Genomic DNA, 23,165 nt, shown 5'->3' with positions numbered 1-23,165 from the left:
TTTCGGTCACAGCCACAGGTTTTAAGAAAAGGGTTTTAATAATTGCGGATGTGATTTCAAGCTTGCTGACTCTGTGGCTGAGCTGAAATCCCCATCGCTAAGGAAGGGAGTTATTGGAGGTTCCATTTGTTTCAATTTGTCACCAAGCAACTCATAAATTTTGGTAGCAGTGAGTTTTCTGAATATTACTATTTTCCTGCAGGCTGTCGTTTATTCCTAATTCTTACTAAAATACTTGCATTAAATGTAACTTTTTAGCCGTAGCCACTGTATTTATTTTCTCACCACCAATTCAAGGACCATAATATAACTGCTTGTTATTTCCCCATGTTTATACGGACATGAATTGACATCTCCTCCCTAATTGTGTTGGATTTGACTTGCAGGGAAAATACAGCTCCAAGAGTTTTAGGTCTGACAAAAATTACCAGGCCATGAATTGCTTTTAGCTATTATTCTGTTTGTCTGCCCATGGACAAGGTCCTGTGGCTCAAGATGCTATGATGACTTGGAACAAAGAAGGAGTTTTCTTTTTGAAGAATTATCTCTTGTATTTTCTTATGGAAGTGCTTAGCTATCCAATGCACAGTGTATCAGAGCAAATAGCTGTTGGCTGCTCTGGAACTTTGCAGTTCTATTTATTTTTAAATGCTGCTTTGACCATCAGTTTTGACTCCTTAGTCCTTGGAAATGTTGATATATCCAAACTCCAATGTGCTATACAGCAACTCCCAGAGCAGATGTAATTTAGATACAGGGCCTCAGCAGGGCCATGTATGGGAGCAGCCTGCCCTAGTACATATCCTGGTTGGAATGGATTTATTCCTGATAAACACATATATCTAACAGATGAGTAATAGGTCTTCGTGTCATTCACTTTTCTCAGTGAATGAATGTGTTGGGCAATGTTCTGGAGCATGGGGAAATGTGAGCTTTATAGTCCTTTTTTCCAGAGTGAATTAAATGTATACCTTGCGTTTAATGCATACCTCCCAAGTGATGGTTTGAACAGGGATACAATTTCACTGTGTGCAGGATGCACAGCAGTGTCCTGCTTGCCCTAGAGTGAACTTCTCAAGTTTATAACATTACTTAACACTCATGTTGTCTGCAAAACAGAGACTGTTATCCAGGAAATTAGTGTAGGGGGAATGTATCTCACCAGTGTGCCAGGAGATGTGGAAATCAGCTCTCTGGCCACTTTGTTTTGTTTTGTTTTGTTTTGTTTTGTTTTCCCAGGAGGAACCACGAGCACAGTAGAGCCGTTGCATGCACATCTCACCATGGCTTCTCTTTGGAGCTCACTGGAAAAAGAGGTGTTCAACCCACAGAACAAGAAGCTGCTGGAAACCATTCGTGTCTGGAAGACGGGGAAGAAGAAGAAGATGTCCATTCTCTGTGTAGTGGGTAAGGACCCCACTGTGGTAAGAGACAGGCTGAGCTGCAAGACCAGGGAGGTTTCGTGGAGCTCTCCCTCCATCGACAAAAGATTACTTTTATTGCCATTTGAATAGAATCTGTTATTAGAGCTCAGCAACAAATATCTTCTAACACAACATCTCCTGTGGTCTATACATTTCTGGTTGCATCATCACTCTACAGCACCTACTGGAGTGGTTAGCATAGATTTTTTTTATGTGCAGGGAAGACACTTTCTTGCCCACAAGCTTCTAGATAGCACAGCCACCTACTATAGGATCACTTTCTAATACCATTAGCCACAGTGTTTGGCCTAAATGACATGTTTCGATTCCTTCTGTAATCAATAGAGGACAGGAGGAATATATTCAAGGGATGATTCAGCCACACTACAAGCATCATCCAAAAACCGTGTATTACCCATGTAACAGTCCATGTCTCCCTTCTAAGGATATCTAGATCAGATGGGAGATCTAATTTGTAGCCAGAATGAGGTACAGTGAATCCAACCCAGATTAACCAAGATATGATTGTGAGTTAATTTGTGCTGGAACTGATTTTTTATGGGAGCACAGGTTTTCGTCTTAGCACAGGTTTTACTCAAATAAAGCAGTGGTTTTGGACCCAGCTGTAGGGACTGCAACATGGCATGTAATTACTATAAATCCTATGGAAATAGGGTAACATGTTCCTATCACCTCTGGATCTTGCTGAAATATTACTTATGTGTTACATACAGCACCATGGCCAGATTTACAACTTCTAGAAATTATTGGGAATCTCTCCATTGGATTCAAAGTACTCTGGCTTAGTCCCCAGAGAGAACTTCCAGTTTGTAAAATGTTCAGTGAAAAGCCTTGTAGCATATCTCCAAACTGCATTCATGGAAGACAGAATGCACAATCAGTGTCTGTCTGTCCACTCACATTGTGCAGTTGTGTAGTGGGCTTGTAATAACACTGTGAGGGTTTGTTTCTTTTTTTTTTTTTCCTTGTCCCTCATTGCCAGTGGATGCCTTCAGGCCAATGCAGCCGTTTCTGGTGAAGGTCAAGGTAGACCGAGGAGAGCAGTACAAGGTGGCATACAGGTGGCCTCTAGCAGAGCTGAAGCTCGTGGATGGCAAAACTCTTGATCAGGTAAGAATGATTTTCCTTTTGTGATGAAGAACAGAACTGATCATAGGGGAGAGAAATGAGTATGAAACTAGAGAGACACGTGCCAGGAACCATATGGGGATTTATGTCCTTTGTCCATTCATTTGAATGTAGGAAAGAGCAGCAAGAGGGTCTCTTACCTAATCTAGAAGTGATACTAATCTGGGGGAAATAACCTCCATAGAAAAAAATTTCAAAGCCCTCTGCCTTCCCTCTCAGCCATTTCCCAGAGTATGTTGAACTGAGGCCTCTCTGTCTGTGCATGGTTCCTCCATTCTGCTTTGGGATTTCTTGTTCTCCTCTTTCATGGCGATATACGTGCCAAGGAATCTGAGGCTGAAATGATGTCCTCCCTCCTGAGTTATCCTCTCTTTTTGTTGGGAAAAATCAGGCTAGTTAAATCCTCAAGTAAGGTGAGCAATGAATTGTGGACCATTGCATTGACACAAATCAATGGGAAACTGCCCTGGAACTGTAATCCCAGGTGGGGCATCTCCTGAAGCTCTTTGCAGCAGCACCAAGCCTAAAGAGACAGGCTGCAGTGCTTTTGCCAGATCTCCAGCACTTACAGAAAATGTACTCAGACTCATCTGTTGATTTATGTTGACAAAGGATCTTGACAAACATTTGCATAGAGTGTTTAAAGATGAAGTGGAGACATCTACAGAAGTATTATAGGGAGCTGGAGTGTGCATGAGTCTGTGCTTTTAGGGGGACATGAAGATTTTTTGAAAAAATTTTTGGACAAGATATTTCCTTTCTGCTGCTAGAGCTGGCAGAGTGTTTTTAAAGTTATTAAAATTAGTTTTTTTTATTAATGTGAATGCTCCATGAGCCTTGGTGCAGTGCCTGGGTTTTCACAAGCATAGAAATAAATAAGAAAAAGAGCAGCTTTCCAGTTCTACATCCAGGGCAAATAAAGTACATCTGCATAGTTTGTCTGAAAGGCAAATAACACATGCAGGTTTGCAGGGCATCTTGATCCTGTGATTAAAACTGACCTGATATTTTCAATGTCTTACATCTCCCTGTGCATGAGAAAATACAAGCTGTCATCCTGTCTAACATGCTTTGGCTGCTGAGGAGTGAGTTAGAAGATACCTCCCAGATTGTCAGTCCTTTCCCCTTTATGAGATAAATGAATTCTACCCTATTTTACAGCCTTTGTATTTTTCAGTCACCTCCTACTGGGAGGCAAATCAAGAACTTGTTTGCCCTGATGGCTAAAGCCTTCTTTTGACTTAGATTCCTAGATTCCTGCCCACAGCATCCCATTTCTAGTTGTGCTGTGCCCTGTCCTTTAGATCACACAGCTCTTTTCCTCTGCAGATGTAATTTTAGATTGCAGTCACCTCTCCTATAAACCTTCCTTTGAAAAGATGAGAGGCAAAGACCTTAAGCTGTGCCAGGGGAGGCTCAGGTTGAATATTAGGGAAAATTTCTTCTCAGAAAGAGTGGTGGGCAGTGGAACAGGTTGCCCAGGGGGGTTATGAAGTCACTTTCCCTGGAGGTGACAAAGAAAAGGGTCAAAGTGGCACTGAGGGACCTGATGTAGTGCAGTCACAGGCATGGATTGATGGTTGGACTAGACAGTCTTAGTGTATCTCTCCAATCTTAATGATTCTATGATTCCTGTGGGCAGGCTAAGCAGAACAACCTCATATTCTCCTCTTCTGTGTTGACTTCTCTACTCCATCCATCAGGACTGGAGCCCTCTTCTTTACCTCTCGTAGGCTGAATTCAACTTTCTTGAGTGCTGGCAACCAGAATTGTCCCTGTTATTACTAGAATAGGAACCACTGCCAAGCTGAAGCTGCTGTACAGGAGCCCATGGCATGTTGGTATCTCTCATGGTTCCACGTGGAGACACCAGTAAGATCCCCACTGTAGCCCAGTGCTGAAATTAGCACAGATTTTGCACAGCGCATGGCTTGGCAGGTCCATAAAAATGCAGATATGGATTTTCTGTCTGGCAGTACTGACCCCAGCCCATGGTCTGATGTTCAGAGCATACAGCAGGGCTTGGTTGTCAGTCTGCTCCACTGTGCTGGGATCCCTGGCACCAGCAAAATCCTGACATTGCAAGTCCAGAGATGCTGAAATCTACAGCTCCCTTGACCAAAACAGTATTAATATTTATGAAGCGATTAACGGCTGTCTCCCTGCTTTAGTAGCTCTTCATAAGGCACGCTATAAACCACGCGTGCTGTAAATCCCCCCCAGACATCACTGCTCTGCGCCGTTGCAGGGACTGCTGCAGAGCCTGCAGAGCGTTGCAGGGTGTGAAATATTGCCGCAAGGTGTTTAGAAAGCAACTATTAAAGCACTGTGGGACTGTGTGAATCCTCACAGATTCTGCGCCTGTTATGATGTTTAGTATCAATAATTACAAGCATAGCTTCTGAGTTCTCCCGCAGATGGGATCAGGTTGTGCTAAGAGCTAATGAGACAGAGCAGGAAGGAGTTTCTTTCTGTGGGATGTTTCTAGTTCAGCAATCACTCCTCTTCTCTCTATACACATATATCCCGCAGAGGCAAATTAAAACTCCTGAATGGCTGTAGTTCACCGTCTATAAGACTACATCCACTGGGAATACATACAGAGATATGACATACATACATACATAGACCCTTACATAGACATACATACAGAGACCCTTACGTGGATGAAAACCACATGGAGAAGTGCTAAGGGTGTTGTTCTTCCAGCAAGAAGTAAAAATGCTCCCACGGTCACTATGATGTGGAATAGTGTTGCTTTCTGACCATATATCTGGCCATTTAGTAAGGAGAACATACAATTCAAAAGCTGGCCTTGAAGAGTTACTCCTGCCCTTCCTTGAAGGACAGCAGGTCATTGGGAGATACCAGGTGATGTGTGCATGAACCATTAGGAAATCAGGGACAGTAGGTCCTTCAAGGGTTGTTAAACACAGTGCTGTGGGTACAACCTCTGGCTCAGTGAGTTGCTAGGTCATGGGCTGCTGGAGGCTGCCAGGCAATCCTGAAGGCAATATAATGCTGGCCTTGGCCTTTGAATGCTTTTCTCCCAAGCATCTGCTGGTGGCCGCTGTCAAAATTCATCAGCGTTTATCCACCAAAACCTGCAGTAAGAGGTGAGAGATTTATGCAATATGAAAACAAATCAGTGTGCTGCAGCAGGATACCAGAGCTGGTTGAGTGCCTGATCTGACTATTCGGAGTGTCTCAGTATCCTTTTCCAGGGTCAGAACTACTATGCACGCTGTTATTTGCAGTGCTTTTATGATGTCTGTGACTATTTGCAAAGTGCCAAACATACAGTGGTATAAGACCATCCAGTGGTAGATTCCATGATTCTTTGATTCCATATGCATTTTTCTTCTTAGTGCACATGGTGTTTTCACAACATTCAGTACTGTTGTTAAAATGGACTATAACCTGTGTTAAGTGTACATCATGAGGTAAATGGCATCTAATTGATGAAGTAATTAATTATTTACATCTAGGTGAACTTGGATTTTGACCTGCAGTTTGATAAGATTTACAAGTGGACTGCTAGCAGCTTTGATGAGAAAAAAACCTTTATCAGATGCTTGTGGAAGCTGAACCACCGATTTCTCTCCAGTGCTATCACATTTGTGAATGTCCACTCCTGTTCAGTGGAAGGTAATTCATTTCTTTGTCACATTTAGGGCACTGATTTTTGTTTGTCTTTTCATCATCATCACTATACGCCTCTATCATAGATCTTTGCATGCTTTTATCTTCTAGTGATTTTGGATGGCCTCTCAAAGATACTGCCTGCACTCTGGGTTGGGTAAAGTGAGCAGCAAAGTGCTACTAGCAATAGCCCAGGGGGAGACTGGCTGCCTACCTGGCAATATTCCCCAGCAGGACATCAAGAAATACAGACACAAACATCAATTTTAGTATACAATCCACAACTATCTGCACAGTTGGTAGAAATAAGTCTATTCACCCCTAAAATTTGTTTCAAATTTGTGTAACATCAACACATTCCTACACAGAGTCCTAGAGAATTGAGCAAGGAAAAACCACAGCCAGAACTTAAACTAAACGTCAGATGTCCATTTTTTCCCTTAGGAAGTTGGTTTTCCTTTATCTCACCTGTAGGACTTTCCTTATTCTATGCTGCGATGTTATTCTAGTTGAATGAGACCGTTGGAGTCATGTCATTTGTAACACCAGATTGAACTCAGTGACACCTCAATGACAACTAATGAAATGGCAGATGAAAGGGCTAATGAAATGGCAGAATGAGACAGCTTTGGCCATATCCACATCTTCTCTTGTCCTCACAGGGAGACAAGGGCTGCAGGAGGACAGGAGGGACACTGTGGAGACTGAGAACCAAGAGGAACTCAGTGTGTACCAGGAGATGACACCGAAGGAAGCTGCTGATGTCTTGAAGCTAATGGAGGAGCATGAGCCCCTTGTAAACAACTCCATAGCCTTTGCAGAGCAGCTAAGCAGGGATCTTCATGTGCTGGATGAGGTGAGGGACAAGGACTGTGATTCAAGGTTCCTAGCCTGAAGGAGCACTGGGTTGGGTCACTGGGTATTGACAACTCTTCCATTTGCTAGAAGCACTCAGCCCAAAAGTCATCTTGATGTCCCAAGACATCTCACACAGAAGTCAGAAGGACAGCTGTGGTGCACAATGAACAAGTCACAGAATCACAGAATGGCTTAGGTTGGAAGGGACCTCAAAGACCATCCAGTTCCTCCCCCCTGCCATAGATAGGGCTACCATCCACTGGATCAGGGACCAGGGTCCCATCCAACCTGAGCACTCCAGAGATGGGGTGAAGAATTTCCTCTTAGTTGAGGAAATATTCTGAAAAGTTGAGGAAATATTCTGAAACATACTAGGAGCCACAAATTCTAAACTCAACCTCCTTCAGCTCCAATAGTTGCTGTATTCCCAGTTTGTGTCTCTGTATGACTTATGCTTGGAAACCTAAGTAGTTCATCTGGAAAATGAACTCCTGATGTCTGTTCCTGCTTGCTCTCCTACAGGCACTTTGTGCCTCCATTTCCCAGCTGTAAAACACACTGCGAGGGCAGTTAATAAAACTCTGTTAAGCTCTTCGAGATGAAAAGCACTGTTGAATACATTACTTTAGGGCCCTCTAATGAATAAACATTGCTTATTTTTAATACAAATTAATTAATGAGATGTTTCTATTTCTAAAGCTTAGTCTGTGATATTGAGGGTAATTAATACCAGCAAGTTAGGCTAGCACATGCATATATCTAACCATTTTTTCCCCCACATCCCAGTGATAACACCTTGTGCTTCTCTTCCAACACTAATCAGCCTCTGCTAGTCCAGCTCTTCTGGGGACTATGAAACACTGTACCCACTTTCAGAGAGCTCTTATCGGCTTTGGGGGGAAAGAGAGCATGGCTGTGCATCTGGGAGGCCTGATTCTCACACTGGGAGGCCTGATTCTCACATTGGTATCCCTGTATACCCCTGGGATCCCAGCATGCATCTCCCAGCAATGTTGTTTGCTGTCCAGCAGGAGCATGGTACCACTGCTCAAGTGGAGATGCTCCATGAGCCGCTGTGCCAGCAATGCTACCATGATGCTCTGCCACCTCCTGCAGCTCAATTAAGCCCTAATGAGATAATCCAAAGGCATAGTGGTGTCAGGATGGCAGGAGGGTTATGGATGGGATTGAGGAGCATTTAATACTACGTGAACATCCCTGATGTGTGGCTAGAAGGCAGCAGTCTGGCAGCAGGACTGTTTGCTCCCTTGTAGATCCTTGCACATTGTTGTTGCTTTCTGAGCAGTACCATGGACCAGTAAGCCCTACTTCCAAGATCCAGGTGGAAGCTTCAGAATGGCTTACACACATTCCAGGAACACTTCTGTGATGCTTCAGTTTCTTGCATGTGCCACTTCTATATCTGGAGCTCATCTTTATCCCAGTAGCAATGCAATAGGAGTTCGAAGTAGAGAAGTGATTATAAATGCTCAGCTGTATCTGTGCACATTTCCTGTGCAGGAAATCTATTTTCAGACATATTCCTAATTCAGTGCAAGGGTAGGCAACCTGATTCAGAAGGACAAGACTTTGCTTCTCTCCTTCCTAGCATTTTCCACCAGAGAGCTGAGTGTGGGGAGTACTCAAGGTTGCAGATGCTTCTGTTGCTGGTCATCATTTAATAAAAAAAAAACATTGGATAATTGAAATATCTGAACAGACAAACTCTTTTAAAAGTCTTAATGGACTCTCTTAATGGAGAGAAAAACAGCAGTTTCCCATGCTTGTATCCTTGATATCCTGCATGGTGCTTGGGTCTTGAAAATGACGCAATTAACTTTTGAAAGTGGTTAATGATTAATGGAGCTCAACAGCAGCAATTAACACATGGTTACATCTCTACCATCCATTGAGAGACTTCTGGAGGCAAACAGTGCCTTCAGTTTCCATACTAGAGACATATCTGTGCACATGCACATATCCATCAGGGTATTTGGCTCTGAGCTGGTGCTGACACTGAAGCCCTCTGTTTCTCCTTTTCCCAGGCCAACCTGCGGGCTATCATCTCTTCTGAGAAGCAGGTGACACAGCTGATGAGCTTCATTGATGAGGCACTGGCAGAGGTGACCAGAGTGGAGAAGACCTTGCAGGTCTATGATGAGCTGCTAGGAAGCGTGAAGCAGCAGATGGACCACATCCATCAGGAGAACTCCTTGCTGCATCATATCACATCTAACAAGGCCAAGCTGATGGATGAGATTCTTTTCCTCACAGTATGTGGGTTTGCAATGTCTTCTAGTTAAATCTATTACAGAAACTCTCCAAGAACCCCAAACACTCTGAAAACTGTAGCTATAGAACTTCTCTGACCTAGAAATGAGGGACATTATCCTGATAATATAACTACTCTGCTGAGATGGACTGCCCCAGTGTTCAAGGCCAGGCTAGATGGAGTCCTGGGCAGCCTGATCTAGTGGCTGGCAACCCTGTCCACAGCAGGGGATCAGAGCTAGATGATCTTTAAGGTCTCCTCCCATCAAGACATTCTATGATTCTATGATCCTATGACTTCAGATAGGCTGCAGCAATCATGGTGCACAGTGCTCGCTGTGATCCAGTGCTTTTGAGGCTCCCTCAAAAGTCCTTTTCATGGGCAAGTTGAACCTAACCCTGTGTAATGCCATATGAGAAAACAAATTACTTACAAAAGCAGTGTACCATAAATGCTGGAACTAGGATGTAATAGTGTAGCTAGTCCTCACTTTCACCTCGATACCATTGACATTTTTATTTCTTAGCTGCTGCAGTTTTCTTAGTGCTTCCTTTCTCCTTCCTTGCACTTTGCTGCCACCAGAGTTGCCAGCCTTTTTGAAACTCATACTGGGACCCTTTTGATGGGAACAGAGCAGCAGGCTTCTTGATGGACAAATGCAGCTAGGCAGCTGAAGGCAGCAGCACTTGGTTCTTTGAAGCCAACAGCTTTCCAGGTGGGCTGGAAGGGATGACAAGCTGGATGTGCTTGCACCTGCTCTCTTCTGGCTTCTTTTCAGACCCACCTCGACCTTGGCAAGGAGCACTGCGAGGCCCTGAACTGTGCAGATCTTTCCAGCCCCCGTGGAGTCGAAGCCTGTATTGCTGCAGCAGAGGCATTATCTGTCTGCATGAACATCCAGATACAGTCTGGTAGGGCAAGGAGAGATTTATGTCTGCAAAGAGCAGGGACATCAGCTTATCTCTGAGTGCTTTGCTTTTTCACCTGGTGAGAAGTGGGAGGGAGACTGGCTTAGGAACCCAATCTGTGCTGCCAGTGGCAGAGCTGGCGCACCTATGCTATACCAGCAGGTCTGCAGGCATCTGCTACTGGGCTCAGGCAATAATTGGTCCAGTTAGTATTAATTTTAAGGCAATCTCAATGGTAAGCTTTAGTATGGTTCTTCTGAATACCTGGATGTAAGACATCATTGTGTTCTATCTTTGTGCAACAGGTCAACTGCTCTGAGGTTTTGTAAAAAAAATTGGTGGAAAGATTTAGAAATTTTAGTATCTTGGGGTAACCCAGTAGTCCATACCTGAGTGTGGAAAAATGATCACTTTTGTAGCAGTATCCACTGGATTAGTGGTGGAGAGCTGTTAGGTACAGGAATGGTCTGAGGATGAAACTCCATGCCTTTTTTGTCTGGGGAGGCTGGGTTTTGTCCTTGACCATGCCCAGGCTGATCAATAATTTGCAATTCTGTTCTTAAATTTTAACTCCCTCCTCGTGTCTTTTTATGTGGTACCACAGCAAACCTTCCCTTTGTTGGCTTTTGTGTTGGGTGGTCACATTCATCCCAGAACTTGAAGACCACCTATATATGTCAGTGTGTTGAGTGATGTTGGTCTGCAGCTGCAGCCCACACCACTCTACGCAACAACACCTCTTCTGTTTCACCTCAAGGTTATAGGAAGCTACAGGCTGTGGCTGAGCAGCTGATCATGTTTGAAACACTCAAGCAGAACTTTGAAAACCGTTTCATCGGTCACGTTACGAACATCTTTGAGCGGCAGGTGGGCTTCTCTCTTCACACAGCAGCTTAAAGTTGTTGCTTCTCAAACATATTCAGAACTGACAATCCAAGAATTATGAAGCAATTATTTTCCAGAGCTTTTCAAGGCTGTTCTACTTAATACTTTCTGCCATTCCCATTGCTTTAGGGCAGTGCTCAGATTCCTGCTCTCACACAGCCCGTGGACAAGCTGTCGGCACCAAGCCACAGACTCCAGCACAAGGAGCTGGTGCCCTACACTCCACTCATGGCCTGGCTGAGGAACGCTAACCCTGTGCTGTTCTGTGACCTCCCCAAGGTATGGCTGAAATACTGATATAATACTGCAAACCAGTATCAAATCAATCAAATGGGTTCACTCATGGTGGGAGCGTGGTTTCTCCAAACCCATCCTGTCTGTTAGCTCCCAGCAGCTGGCACTTCTGAGAAAGAATCCACTCAGTTTGTACATTTGATTCTAAGTACACGTGTGCTTAACAGAAAGTATTCCCATATGGACTTGGTAATAGATACTGTATTTAAGAAAAATGTTTGAAATTCCAGAATTTAGTCTTTTTTCTTGTCGTCTGTCGTTCTTCTATCAAATGTGCATGATAGCAATGAAATTAATGTAGCACACCCTGTATTTCATTCAACAGTGCTTTATTCATAGGGTTCTGGGAAGCCCTTCAAGTCCTTGTCATCTTCTGTTAATATGGACTTTGTTAAGTGAATGAGAGGGTTCTTTGTACATCATTGAGGTTTGGTTTTCATGTTTCATGCTGGCTCTTGCTTTTCCAAAGGCCTTACACACTGAGATCAGCGGGCCTGTTTCAGTTTCCATCTGCTGACTTTTGCTTTAGAAAATATCTGAAGAAAACGCTCTGAAATGGGAGCTGTTCTGAAAATCCATGCATCTCTTTTGTCTTTCCAGGTCTATGCCCAGAACCTCAGCAGACTATATGATAAGGAAATCAAAGCCTTTTTTGAACAGGCCAAAACCCTCTTGGTAGGAAGAAGAAAGGGAAGTAAGTGATTTTCAAATATGTTCTTTGTGCTGCTAAGTAGTGATTTATTTGCAATCATCCTTCATCACGCGTGTTCCTGTGCCATGAATTTACCTTCTCCTCTGTGAGTCTGCAGCTGGCAGGATGCGACTAAGCTGGCTCTGTTTGCACCAGGCAGCCTTTATGTGAACAGTAGCCCTATGTATTATTCAGCATCACTTAGCTGCTTCCCAGGGCTGTAGCTTCTGTGTATCTTCCCTATTCAGGGCTCGTAAATGATGTGTGAGTGGCTAAGATATGCCATGACAGGATCATAGAATGACTTGTGTTGGAAGGGACCTCAAAGATCATCCAGTACCAATCCCCTGCCAAGAACGTCTAACGTCCTGAGAAGTCATTAGCAAGGGGAGTGTAGGGGTGCCCAGCTAATGCCTGGTCTATATTTCATGCAAGCATAACTGCTCAGACACTTTTCGCTGCAAAGGGATGGCACCAAGCCTGTTCCTGAAGACACGAACGTATTCATACCAATATTATTGAGAACAAAATGATTTCACAGCGAGCCAACTGTGAGGTTGTGTTGTCCCAAGGTGATCATTTCAACAGAAATGCTTGCATTTGACTCAAAATATTCCAGTCAGGTTTTTCTGAAGATAAAAAGAGAAACTGATCTGTCTCTGGAAGTTTTTGATTGCACAGAAATCGCATTTTCCTTCAGAAAAACAAAGCACTGTAATGGAAAGTTGCATGCCAGTTTGGCCCAGCTTGAATGTCAAAACCCACTTCGCATGCTATGTTTAGTCCATCAGAGCACTTGCCTGTCTTCTTCCAGCTCTACACCTACTCCATCACTCGTCTCCAGGCGCCAGGGGACATACCATGTATGTTGGCTAGAGCTGGAGGTCAAAGCCTGGGGAAGGAAAGAGAGTTGCTGGCTGAAGGAGCCAGCCAAGGGCTTGTCTCCCTGCAGTGGTATGACCAACTGCAGTCCTCCCAGGGTGACCTCAGCACATTGAGGTGATGATGAACTTGTCCCAGGCTTGATGCTGCATTCGTGTGGCTTGAAGCACTCGGCATTGCTCTGGTCTGCACTGCGAACAGTAGTTTCCGTTTGGCAATAGTGGACCCAGCTGTTAGTTTTGCCAGCTCCCGTCCTGTGCCCCAATACATCCCTAATGCCTCTCAATCCAGGCTGCAACATCCAGATGCCAGACAGTGGTAAAAATAGGAGGTTGTAGTAAGGTGGAGGTTGGCCTCTTCTTCCAGGAAACTGATAGAAAGAGAGTTAATGGTTTTAAATTGCGCCAGGAGAGGTTTAGGCTGGATATTAGGGAAAATTTCTCCTCAGACAGTGGCACAGGCTGCCCAGGGAGGTGGTGGAGTCACCGTTCCTGGACGTGTTCAAGAAAAGGGGTCGATGTGGCACTGAGGGACATGATCAGTGGGCATGTGGGAATGGATTGATGGCTGGACAAGATGATCTTGGAGGTCTTTTCCAATCTTAATGATTCTATGATTTTCTCGCATGCTCGGATACTGATTCTTAAGTAAAGTTTTCCATTTTGACATCTTGCAAGAAACAGAGAAAATGAATACCTAAAGGAAAACTTTTTGCAGGCACCAGAAACCTATTTTTCCATGCCAATCTATGAAGCCAAGAGAGAGACAATTATTACTAGATGAAGAAAAACAATCCACACACAACCTCCTCCCAAAAGACCCCAACCAACCAAATGCAAAAAAGATCAAGAACTCTCCAGCAGAAAAATAGTAACATGATAAAAAGCATTAAAACACAAGATGTATGGTGAAAGTCAATAGGACATTACTATTCTCCTTGTAATTTAAAAGCAAGATAACAGGCATTTAAATCAGAGCGACAGTCTGCAAACTGCTGGTGGAAAATAATTGGTTTGCAATGCTGTTAACCTGCTGAACTTGTTGCTGTGAACTGTCACTGATGCTGGAGGACATAGGAAAGCCTATAGCCAGTAGATAACAGGAAAATAAAATGGGTCTGTAGTAACCATCCCAGGACAACTGAGATATGGATTTTTTGAAAAAGGAGAGCATTTCATACGAGCTGTAAAGAAAGACAATTTTGCAACAGGTCTCTTGCAACCTACTCTGTCATCCTGATCATCCTTCCAGGACGCCTGGCAGATGAGCTTTAGAGTCATACAATGGCTAGTGTTGGAGGAGCCTTGAAGATCATCTAGCTCCAAGCCCCTGCCATGGCAGGGTTGCCAAACACTTGATCAGTATGAAAGAAAATAACTAAAGAAGATAACCTTCCTATCACACCCTGCACTCCTCAATGCATGGACACAGTGTTTCCTGAGGAAATGTGCTCTTTCTTGCTTAAAAACAGGAATTCCTGATAAGAGATAATGAATATATAGGCAGTAAGCAGCCCAGGGAACTAGTAGTGGGAAAGCAAACTGCTCTGTGGTTTCTAAGATTATGTGGCCAAGCCCTATTTCCTGAAGAAGGGCGATTGCTTTTATTTAAATAGAAGCAAATAACCAAGATTATATACAGGATAGAGAGGCTCTGGTGCATATCTACAAAGTGATTAATGGGCTCTGAACAAGGGACTTCAACCCTATTGGGAAACAGGAAAAAATCAACTCCCTTTTGTCTCCTAGGCATTAAATGGGGAATACTGCAGGTGCAAAGATGGCCTGGCTATTAAGGAGGCCCTCTATGAAGCCAAATTTGTTAAAAAAAAGATAGCAGAGGGCATGTGTTGCAGCCTGCCTAAAAACCTTTTGTGAATGTGAAACCAGTTACCTGTTTTCAATACTTTGACCTATTAGCCCCATAAAGCAGGAGGTATTAAAGCACCAGGAGAAATTCCAGTGTCCGAAACCCACTTAGACAAGGAAAAGCCATGTGGATGTCTACAGCCCTGTTACTGCACAGTTATATATCTGTGTAACTGTTTTACATATATATATATTCCAAAGGTGACATTGCTTCTGCCTTCTTGGTGGTGTTGCTAATGTCAGGTTTCGGAATTCTCAGTTTTCAATCCAAATTGGCTTGCTCTAGCTCTCACTGTCTCTTTCTTTCTGCTCGTCTCTAGGGTTGTTTCCCTGCCTTGTAAGGGAATATTTGTGTTGATCACTTCTAAATATACCACCTGATGATTTGCGGTCTTGTTTTGGTATTTGGAGGGAATTTAGAAGGCAAACCCCAAGCTCTTTATAATTAATTGTGAGTCACTAATTAAATCTTCTCATTTCCCCATCCCCTTTTCCACACTAAAGCTCACAGGCTTGTAAATCTCTTTCCTATTTGCTGAGGGAAGATATTTTTTTCCTGGTTTTGCCACTTCTCAGCAAGTGAAATGATCACCTCCCATTGCGTAAGGGTAGGAAAAGGATTATGAAGCAACTCATTAATTTTCCCCATGGTTTTTGCAAGACTGAGGTGACGAGCAGTCGTATCATCTCTCATTCTTGCTCACCGTATAGGACATCTGACAAATCCTTTCCAAAGGTAAAAGCCCTGCAGGTATTGGCTCAAATGAGTATATTTCAGATATTACAGAAAATCAAGGGCTGGCCTGAGTTACCCAGGACCTCTGGGGATAGTGGAATGAAACCAACTTTTAGAATTAATTAGAAAATACTTAGGACATTTTGCTATTCATTTCCTTCATTGAATTTAATTATGGCTTTGATGCACACTTCAAATAAATTTTTCAACTTCTCTTCAACTTAGACAAGGTAGCCAAAGAAAATGCTGTGATAAAAACTGGTAGTGTTTGAAATGTGTATTAATTCCCAGATGAACATTCATGATTGTAAAAAGCAACTTGCTGAAAAAGCCAACTGTCCTGTCCAGGGATATTTTATGACCAGCAATTTACAATCAAAATAAGAAACAAACATTTCTCCTGCTACTCCTGCAGGCTTTTCTGCCATTTTATGCTGTTACTTCCCAAGATTTTTCACTCTCCAGGCTTCAAGAGTTGGTACTAAGCCCTTCATAGCAAAAGGGAAATGTTCACAGGGAAGCAAGAAGAACTTAATAAAAGAGAAACAGATGAGAAGGTAGATTTTAAAAAAGGAAAAAGAAGAACAAAACTGCATATCTTAATCTGTCAAAAATCTGATAGGAAAAGACCAAATTACACAAAAAATCAGGATTAAAAAAACACATCTCAGTCCATTAAAGTGATCAGAAGCACTGAGATGTCCAATCAGCCACCAACACACTACACACGTTGCAGGTCTCCAGGAAGGCTTGGAGAAGCCAACAGGGATGGGGAGTAGACAGCACCCACGGTGGAGCCTCCCAGGGAGCAGAGAAGATCAGGAGGACACGCTGAACAAAGGCAACGTCATCAAGGTAAGGAGGTGAACTTTTCTAAACGGTCCCACGGGGACTATGCCCAGTGCTGCATATCCCCCAGGGAGCTGATGGAGTCACTGTTCTTGGAGGTGTTAAAGAAATGTGGAGATGTGGCACTGAGGGACACGGGCTAGTGGGCAATACTGCCTGTATGTGGATGACTGAACTAGATAATGTTAGAGATCTTTTCTAACCTTAATGATTCTAGGATCCCAGGGCTCTTTCTCCAGCACTGTGCACCTGGAGCTGAAGCAAAGATGTTCTGCTCCACTGACATTTCTCTGCGTGGTGGCTTAGATACCACTTCAGGTGGACATGGACATTTGTCTCAGTGTACAATGTGTAGGAAGGGATTTCTAACATGCCTGATGGTTCCTAAGCAGATCTTGGAGCAGGTGCTGAGAGAGCTGCGACCCCTTTGCATCGCAGAGCAGCTGTTCATTGAAAAATTCTTCCAGCTGAGGCAGAACTCTGCAGAGCTGCAGGTGCTGGAGGTAAGCTATGTCCTCACCGGTCCCACAAACCAGTCCTCCCTGCAGGTTAACACAAGATCCAGCAGGCACAATGGAATGGCTCTTACCTTGTTAAAGGTCAACATACCTGAGCAATCCTGTGCTCCTGTCCTCCAGCAGCAGTCAGCGGCATCAGGATTCAGCAGATCAAGATCTCCTGAGGACAAAGGAGAATTGAATTTAATCAGTGGCTTCAGGAAAATCATAGCATTGCAGCACATTTGATGAAATGAAACCCAGATCTCAAGCTTTCGTCTGGGAGAAGGGGATAAAATCATTTCTTCTATCTCATTCTTCGTTACAGGAAGAAGGAAGCACTGCATCTCCAGAGGATCCCGCTTGTGCCAAGCCTCCAAGCCAGTATGTGGGTGATGAGATTCATTGCTCTGGTGTGGGCATGGGACAGGGACTGCTCAACAATGGTTAGATGGATTTTTGTTGTCATTGTTGGCCATCCTGTTTTCAACAGAGTGGTCTCAGGTTCACACCTAACCAGAAAGCAGCATAGCTGGACATCCAGAGAGACTGAGGTCTTCTTCACAGGGCAGTGGCACTGCATTAGAATGGGTCAGGAAAGTGAGGATTCATGGGAAAGCACTACATTTTGACCAGTTTTAGTTCTTTATTAGCAAGGTTGTGAACTGAAAACATAATATGAAACCAATCTTTGAAAAAATGTCAGCATAAAAACACTGAAGGTCTTCCTTTGAACATCAAAATGGGACATGTCTATGTCCTCCCCCAGACAGAGCTATGGAAGAGCTGAAGGATGACCAAAGCATAAACATGCTGTGATACAGAAGGCTTTTTTCTTTAACTTTGCCCAGTTCTTTCCAGCTGGCCACAGTGCCAATGCTCCTCCCTGTTTAATTGCATACTTTTTCTTCTTAAGACCAGAGGAACAGACAGCCCAGCTGCTGAGTGAGATCTTCAGTTCTCTGGACCCAGAGCTGAGATGTTTTCTAGACGTTTGCAACAAGGCCCACCCATTCAGCTGCCTGCAGATCCTGGTTACCCTGAATGACTGCATCTTTGAGATGTGGGGGAAAACTTCGGCTCTCCCCTCATCCTTCCTCAACACTGTTCTGGGCAACATGCTGCTCCTGGCCAAGAGCAGCTTCAACAAATGCATTGTGAGTGTTGGTAAAAGTCAGTTAAATAGAAATGAGTGATGTTTGACCTCCTTTATGATCTCCTGAACTTCTGACAAGAGCTCTTCTGAAGGCCGTGCTGGTTTATAGCAAATGGGGTTCTGGCTCTGTGGTTTTGGGTGAACTTAGCCCCTCATCATTTGTTTGAGAGAGATGGGGCACCATAAGCCAAAAAGACACAAGTGTCTCCTCTTATCAGGGTGAGGAAACTGAAGGGGTTTTCCCTATAGAGTTCTTGGAAGGCTGTCGTAATACAGGCAGCATGTCAAATTGTTCTGTCCTACTGGCACAGCCAGGGACAAGCACTAGGGAGGAGAATGTGGAATGATCAAGAACCCATCAGAATTGGCTGAGAAATCAATGGGGGATGAGGTCAGGGGAAGATGTGTTGACATCAAGGGCATTTCTGCCAGGAGCTGGAGCAGCAAGTCTGCTCCTAACCATTTTGAGAAGTGCCAAAAATAGCATTGGGGCTTTGCTCTTGGGGCTGTGGGTGTATGTGAGATGGCAGACTGTATCCAAGCAAGGTATCACGTTGCGTAAGAGACAGTGTAACACCTCTAGAAAATCAAGGAGTGTCTTCCTATAGACGCTCATGAAGACAGACTGTTGCAGCAAGCCCAGATTTGTAAACAGAGAAAAAATACACAACTGTCTGCTTCGTTTTCTGGCCTTTGTCTTAACCTGCTCTAGGATGATCATGTTACACCTGAGCATGTGGTGTTCTGTGTATTGCTGCCAGGGGACTTTGTGCAAAGAGATTGAGGAAGCAAAGGTGCCCAGCAAGATGAAGATTGGGATCCTGCCCTCTGTGAGCCGCTTTGAGGAGTTTGTGAATTTCTCGGAGGCGGTGTTCAGGACGGCTCAGCGCAGAGCAGAGTTGGACAAGGCACACCTCAGATTGGCTGATAGCGTCTTCAACAGCAGTGAGTACAAAGATTGATAGCAACCATACAGCTGCAGCCTTGGGAGTCACCAGCGACCAGCTGAGCCAGCAGAGCAGGGTACATGCAGACTACCTACATGGACCAGTGCTTCTGAATCTCTCATCCCTCCTGACCCATCACATAGAGTCTTCTCTCCATACCCAATTTGTCCCTTTTTTAAGTCAATAGCCTGTCCTCAGCAAACCTGAAGGTGAACACAGATATGGTCATGATGGAAAATTTCCACCACGTTCACTGCTTCCTGTGCCAAAAGAAGATCCAGTGCCTGGAGAGTAAGAAGAAAGAAGCCAAGCAAAGGTATAGTGAGCACATGGAGAAATACGTCATCAGGTCCCTGGGCCAGCCACTGGAAAAACTCAACGTGAGTACAGAATACACCCTTGTCCAAATCTCAAAGGGTCACTGCACTTCCAAAAGTTATGCATCCACTGAGAAGGGTCCAAAGGAGAGAAAGAGACAAAGAAAATCTAGAAAACTTGACTTAGAATGGAATGGAGGTTGTTTGCAACAATGACTAGTAAGGGTTTAAAAAATATAGTTTTAAGATATATTGTAAGATCAAGGGAGCAACTCATCTATGACCACAATAAACAGTACAGGAAGTCATGAGCTGAAATTCTCACGCCTCCTGTGACCACTTACTGCTGATTCTTATGGTACAGCTCAGTGCCAGCTTCCCTTGGAAGAACAAGGGACCAGCAGAGGCCAGCTCTGAAGCCCCTCTGCAACTCATGGCTGCGGTGCAAGGCCCTGTTGTGCTCCTACTCTGGGTTGCGTGCCTCTGCCTGGCAGATGCTAGTTTCTTTTTTACACGGCTGCCTGGACCAATAAGTCTAGCTCAGCTTCATGCTTCCTGAATGGCTGCTTTGTTAACTGAGCTAAAAGCATACAGCTTTGCTAACTCAGGCATCCCCCTTCCTCCGAGACAGCAGCTGCTCCCAAGACCCATGCTTGCTCTGCTCCTCCTCGACCTGCTCACCGACCTAAAACATCTCTGTTTGAATTATTTATTGGGCCTGTTCCTTTTAATTTGTTTCCAGTCTTTGCTGTCAAACACCTTGTAGGTTTGACTGAATGATTTGTTTGGCATCTCGTGCTACCTTCAGCACTGATATGTCGATAGCTTCAAATCCTTCCTCTCTGAGGGAAAGTACGATTTCATTGCTCAAAGTAACGTGAGGGTGCTTTGTGCACTGCTCAGACATTCGGCATAGCTATCTCTTACAGCCTACGTAGCTCATCAGGCTTGAGCCTAATTCACTAACACTGAGAGTTACTGCAAAGACACCTATGTAATCTAGGATCATATGCTTGTTTGTGAAAGGAATTCATGTTTAGGAAATCTCTTTCTCCCTGAAAATCCTTACGATTTAGTGAATTTCTGCACTACAAACTGCAGCAGAAATACTTGAGACAGCAAACAGCTTATTGAACGTATTATAGATTAAAGGAAGAGTTGATAGTGCTCTTTTTAGCTTTTACTTGGCCAGATTTGAAATCTTGCATCTAGCTGTGGGGCCCAAGAAGATAATTGAGAAGACATAAACAGGTTCATGAATTGTATAGCAGAATGGTGAGAAAACAAATTTTGGGAAAAAAAAAAATGAAAAGTTCCAGCTAGATAGGAAAAACAAAACAAAACAAAACAAACAAACAAAAAAAACACAACCCAACAACAAACAATATGAGGAAAATAAAACATTGAAAAAGTTTATCCTGGGAGGTTTAACAGCCTATTCTTGAAGATTCTTAAAATCTACCTTGAGAAATGCCCAAGGCATCCTGGTCTGAAGTCAGTGGTGATCCTGCTTTCAGCAGGGCATTGAACTAGAGATCTCCAGAGGTCCCAATGGGTTCCATGTTGGCAAAAGTGCAGGTAGAAAAACCTGTATTGCACTGAGCAAGCTGAGATTTTGTGAAGCTCCACTGCTCCTGGAAACTAGCTGACGTCTGTATTCTTTTGGGTTGGCATAGCCCTGATCCCTTAGAAGCAGCAGCCATGCCCCTGGTTGGATGCATGATCCTTTCGAAGCACCTCCCTGTGCACCAGCCTTTCCTGCTTACATACAGTATAGACTGGAAGAACTGAGAAAATTGGAGTTTGCTTTACGCTTTAGCAGATTTTCAGATCCCTACCCCATTCATCTCAAAACCTTTCTGGTGAGCAAAGCTGTATGAAGCCCCAAGGAGCACAAATGATTTTTCAGCAATCCCATTGCTCCACGGTAATGTAACACCTAGGGATCCTATGTGCTGAGCAGGGAGGAAAGGTAGAACTGATGAAATTCCCTAAAGCTTTCCCAACAAGACAAGCAGTCTCTTCGATTCCGCTCAAAGAAAGGGAACTGAGGAGAGCAGCCAGTCCTCAGCCCTGACACAGAAGCCCGCCTTAGGGCAGCTCATCAATGGATGTCTCCTTGCATTTCCAGCTCTTCTTTGAAGGGGTGAAAGCCCGTATTGCTCAGGGGGTGAAAGAAGAGGAGATCAGTTTCCAGCTGGCCTACAGCAAGCAAGAGCTGAGGAAAGTCATTGAAAGATACCCTGGCAAGGAAGTAAAAAGAGCCCTTGAGACCCTCTACAGAAAAATCCACAAGTGTCTTTCCCCAGAGGAAAACCTTTTTCCGGTAACTGCAGTGTGATCTGTGTATGATGCTATGATTTTTTGGGGGAATTCAGGGCTATCTTCTGGTGATGAAATGCCTTAGTGCCTTACTACTGCTGTGCACTATCTTAGTGTGGCAGAGCATGCATGGCTTACCTTTCTGCCTTCATATATAGCTATCATAGGCTGATGTTCTGTTTTTCTCTAGGTTGTGTGGCATGCTATGGAGCAGGAGCTGCTACGTCAGTACCGAGAATTCGAGGATCTGATCCAACGCTGCTATGTGGGGTCAGGGATCACCATGGAATTCACTATGGAGGATTTGCTGAACTACTTCAACTCCATCACTCTGTCCAGCATGTAGAGGAAGATGTTTATGGAGAACAGCTCAGGGATCCTCTGCAGCTGCACCTGTAGAAAGCTAAACTCAAATGTAAAACCCTTCCCAGCTGGAATTTAATATATTGAGCTCCACTTCAGAAATCATTGTTCACCTAATGAAAAAAAACTCCCAATCCTCAAATTACCACCAAAGCTAGTGCCCCTGCTGAGCCTCTTCAACAAACTGCTGCCCAGTGCCACATATAGCCGAACACTGAAAGTCATCTTCTCTCCAGGAATTCTCTCCTTTTTATTCACCTTCAGATTTTACAGTGAACCCATGCTGAAGCACAAGGGTCGCAATGCAACAAGCTACCCTTTTGTATGCAGTGCTGTTATATCCATGTCAGAACGTGCACAATTGCTCTACGCTGGGAGTGAAGAAAATGCTACTGTTTTAATTTCTCAGGGAAATTGGTTTGTTCTTCCTACCCCATTTTATTGTGAAACCTCCATTAGATGTTACAATTTAACGTTATATTTTTGTTTTTTAAAAATATGGCATTTACATAATACTTGCATCCTATGTTGATGACCTGGAGGCCAACAAACTATCCATACTATCCAAATATAAGGATAGCCTTGTCTATAAAAAACTAAAGACCTTGAACTGCTTGGTTCAATGCAAAGTGTCAGTCAAAGCAAATAAAAGCACTGATCACACTATGTGGATGGTCTGATTTCAAAGAACCCTCTAAAAGATCATAACAGGTGGGGACCATTTTCTAGCCCAGATGTTAGTCTCCTTTTCCATGCAGTCTTCTCCTCTCCCTCTCCTGACCAGGATGACCTTGTCCATACCTCTTCTTACAAATGGGACTTGTTGTCCTGTAAATCAGACCATCTGATGTAGTTCTAATGAACCTGGATGCATACCATTATCATGCAGGTCTGTAGTAGCACAGGGTCAAGATCCAGGACAACAAGGCCCATTGCCATGCAGAGGCACATCAGGACCTGTGCTAGAGACCAACAACAATGTGTTATCACTCAGAAAGAGTTTTAAGGCCCAGAGCTGAGCTTCCATTGGCTCCTGGGCCCATAGATGTGGGTGGAAGTCCCAGAACAGGCTATTAGTGCCCTCTGGTCTGGCCTCAGTATCAGT

The 23,165-nt window shown here is 44.0% G+C and overlaps 1 protein-coding gene across 5 annotated transcripts in view; it reads left to right on the top strand.

The window, feature by feature from the left end:
* The window catches only part of LOC100547276 (exocyst complex component 1-like), a 24,489-nt gene extending 1,744 nt beyond the window's left edge, over positions 1–22,745 (top strand). For 2 of the 5 annotated variants that reach the window (XM_019618234.2, XM_019618235.2), the window contains exons 2-18: positions 1,240–1,407; positions 2,428–2,555; positions 6,062–6,221; positions 6,878–7,071; positions 9,119–9,346; positions 10,124–10,256; positions 11,011–11,120; positions 11,268–11,417; positions 12,033–12,126; positions 16,346–16,464; positions 16,851–16,961; positions 17,284–17,339; positions 17,872–18,112; positions 18,873–19,056; positions 19,239–19,438; positions 21,507–21,701; positions 21,888–22,744. In XM_019618234.2, the coding sequence (XP_019473779.1) occupies positions 1,240–1,407; positions 2,428–2,555; positions 6,062–6,221; positions 6,878–7,071; positions 9,119–9,346; positions 10,124–10,256; positions 11,011–11,120; positions 11,268–11,417; positions 12,033–12,126; positions 16,346–16,464; positions 16,851–16,961; positions 17,284–17,339; positions 17,872–18,112; positions 18,873–19,056; positions 19,239–19,438; positions 21,507–21,701; positions 21,888–22,043 (2,627 nt within the window). In that variant the 3' untranslated portion in view covers positions 22,044–22,744. Of the gene's footprint in view, positions 1–1,239; positions 1,408–2,427; positions 2,556–6,061; positions 6,222–6,877; positions 7,072–9,118; positions 9,347–10,123; positions 10,257–11,010; positions 11,121–11,267; positions 11,418–12,032; positions 12,127–16,345; positions 16,465–16,850; positions 16,962–17,283; positions 17,340–17,871; positions 18,113–18,872; positions 19,135–19,238; positions 19,439–21,506; positions 21,702–21,887 lie in introns of those variants that run through there. The other 3 variants (XM_003208404.4, XM_019618236.2, XR_002117711.2) reach the window with 3 other exon arrangements.
* Positions 22,746–23,165: the final 420 nt, after the last annotated feature.

The sequence above is a fragment of the Meleagris gallopavo genome, chromosome 9 (genome assembly GCF_000146605.3).
Source record: "Meleagris gallopavo isolate NT-WF06-2002-E0010 breed Aviagen turkey brand Nicholas breeding stock chromosome 9, Turkey_5.1, whole genome shotgun sequence".
In the NCBI taxonomy this organism is placed as follows: domain Eukaryota; kingdom Metazoa; phylum Chordata; class Aves; order Galliformes; family Phasianidae; genus Meleagris; species Meleagris gallopavo.
This window is presented reverse-complemented; position numbering and strand designations above follow the sequence as displayed.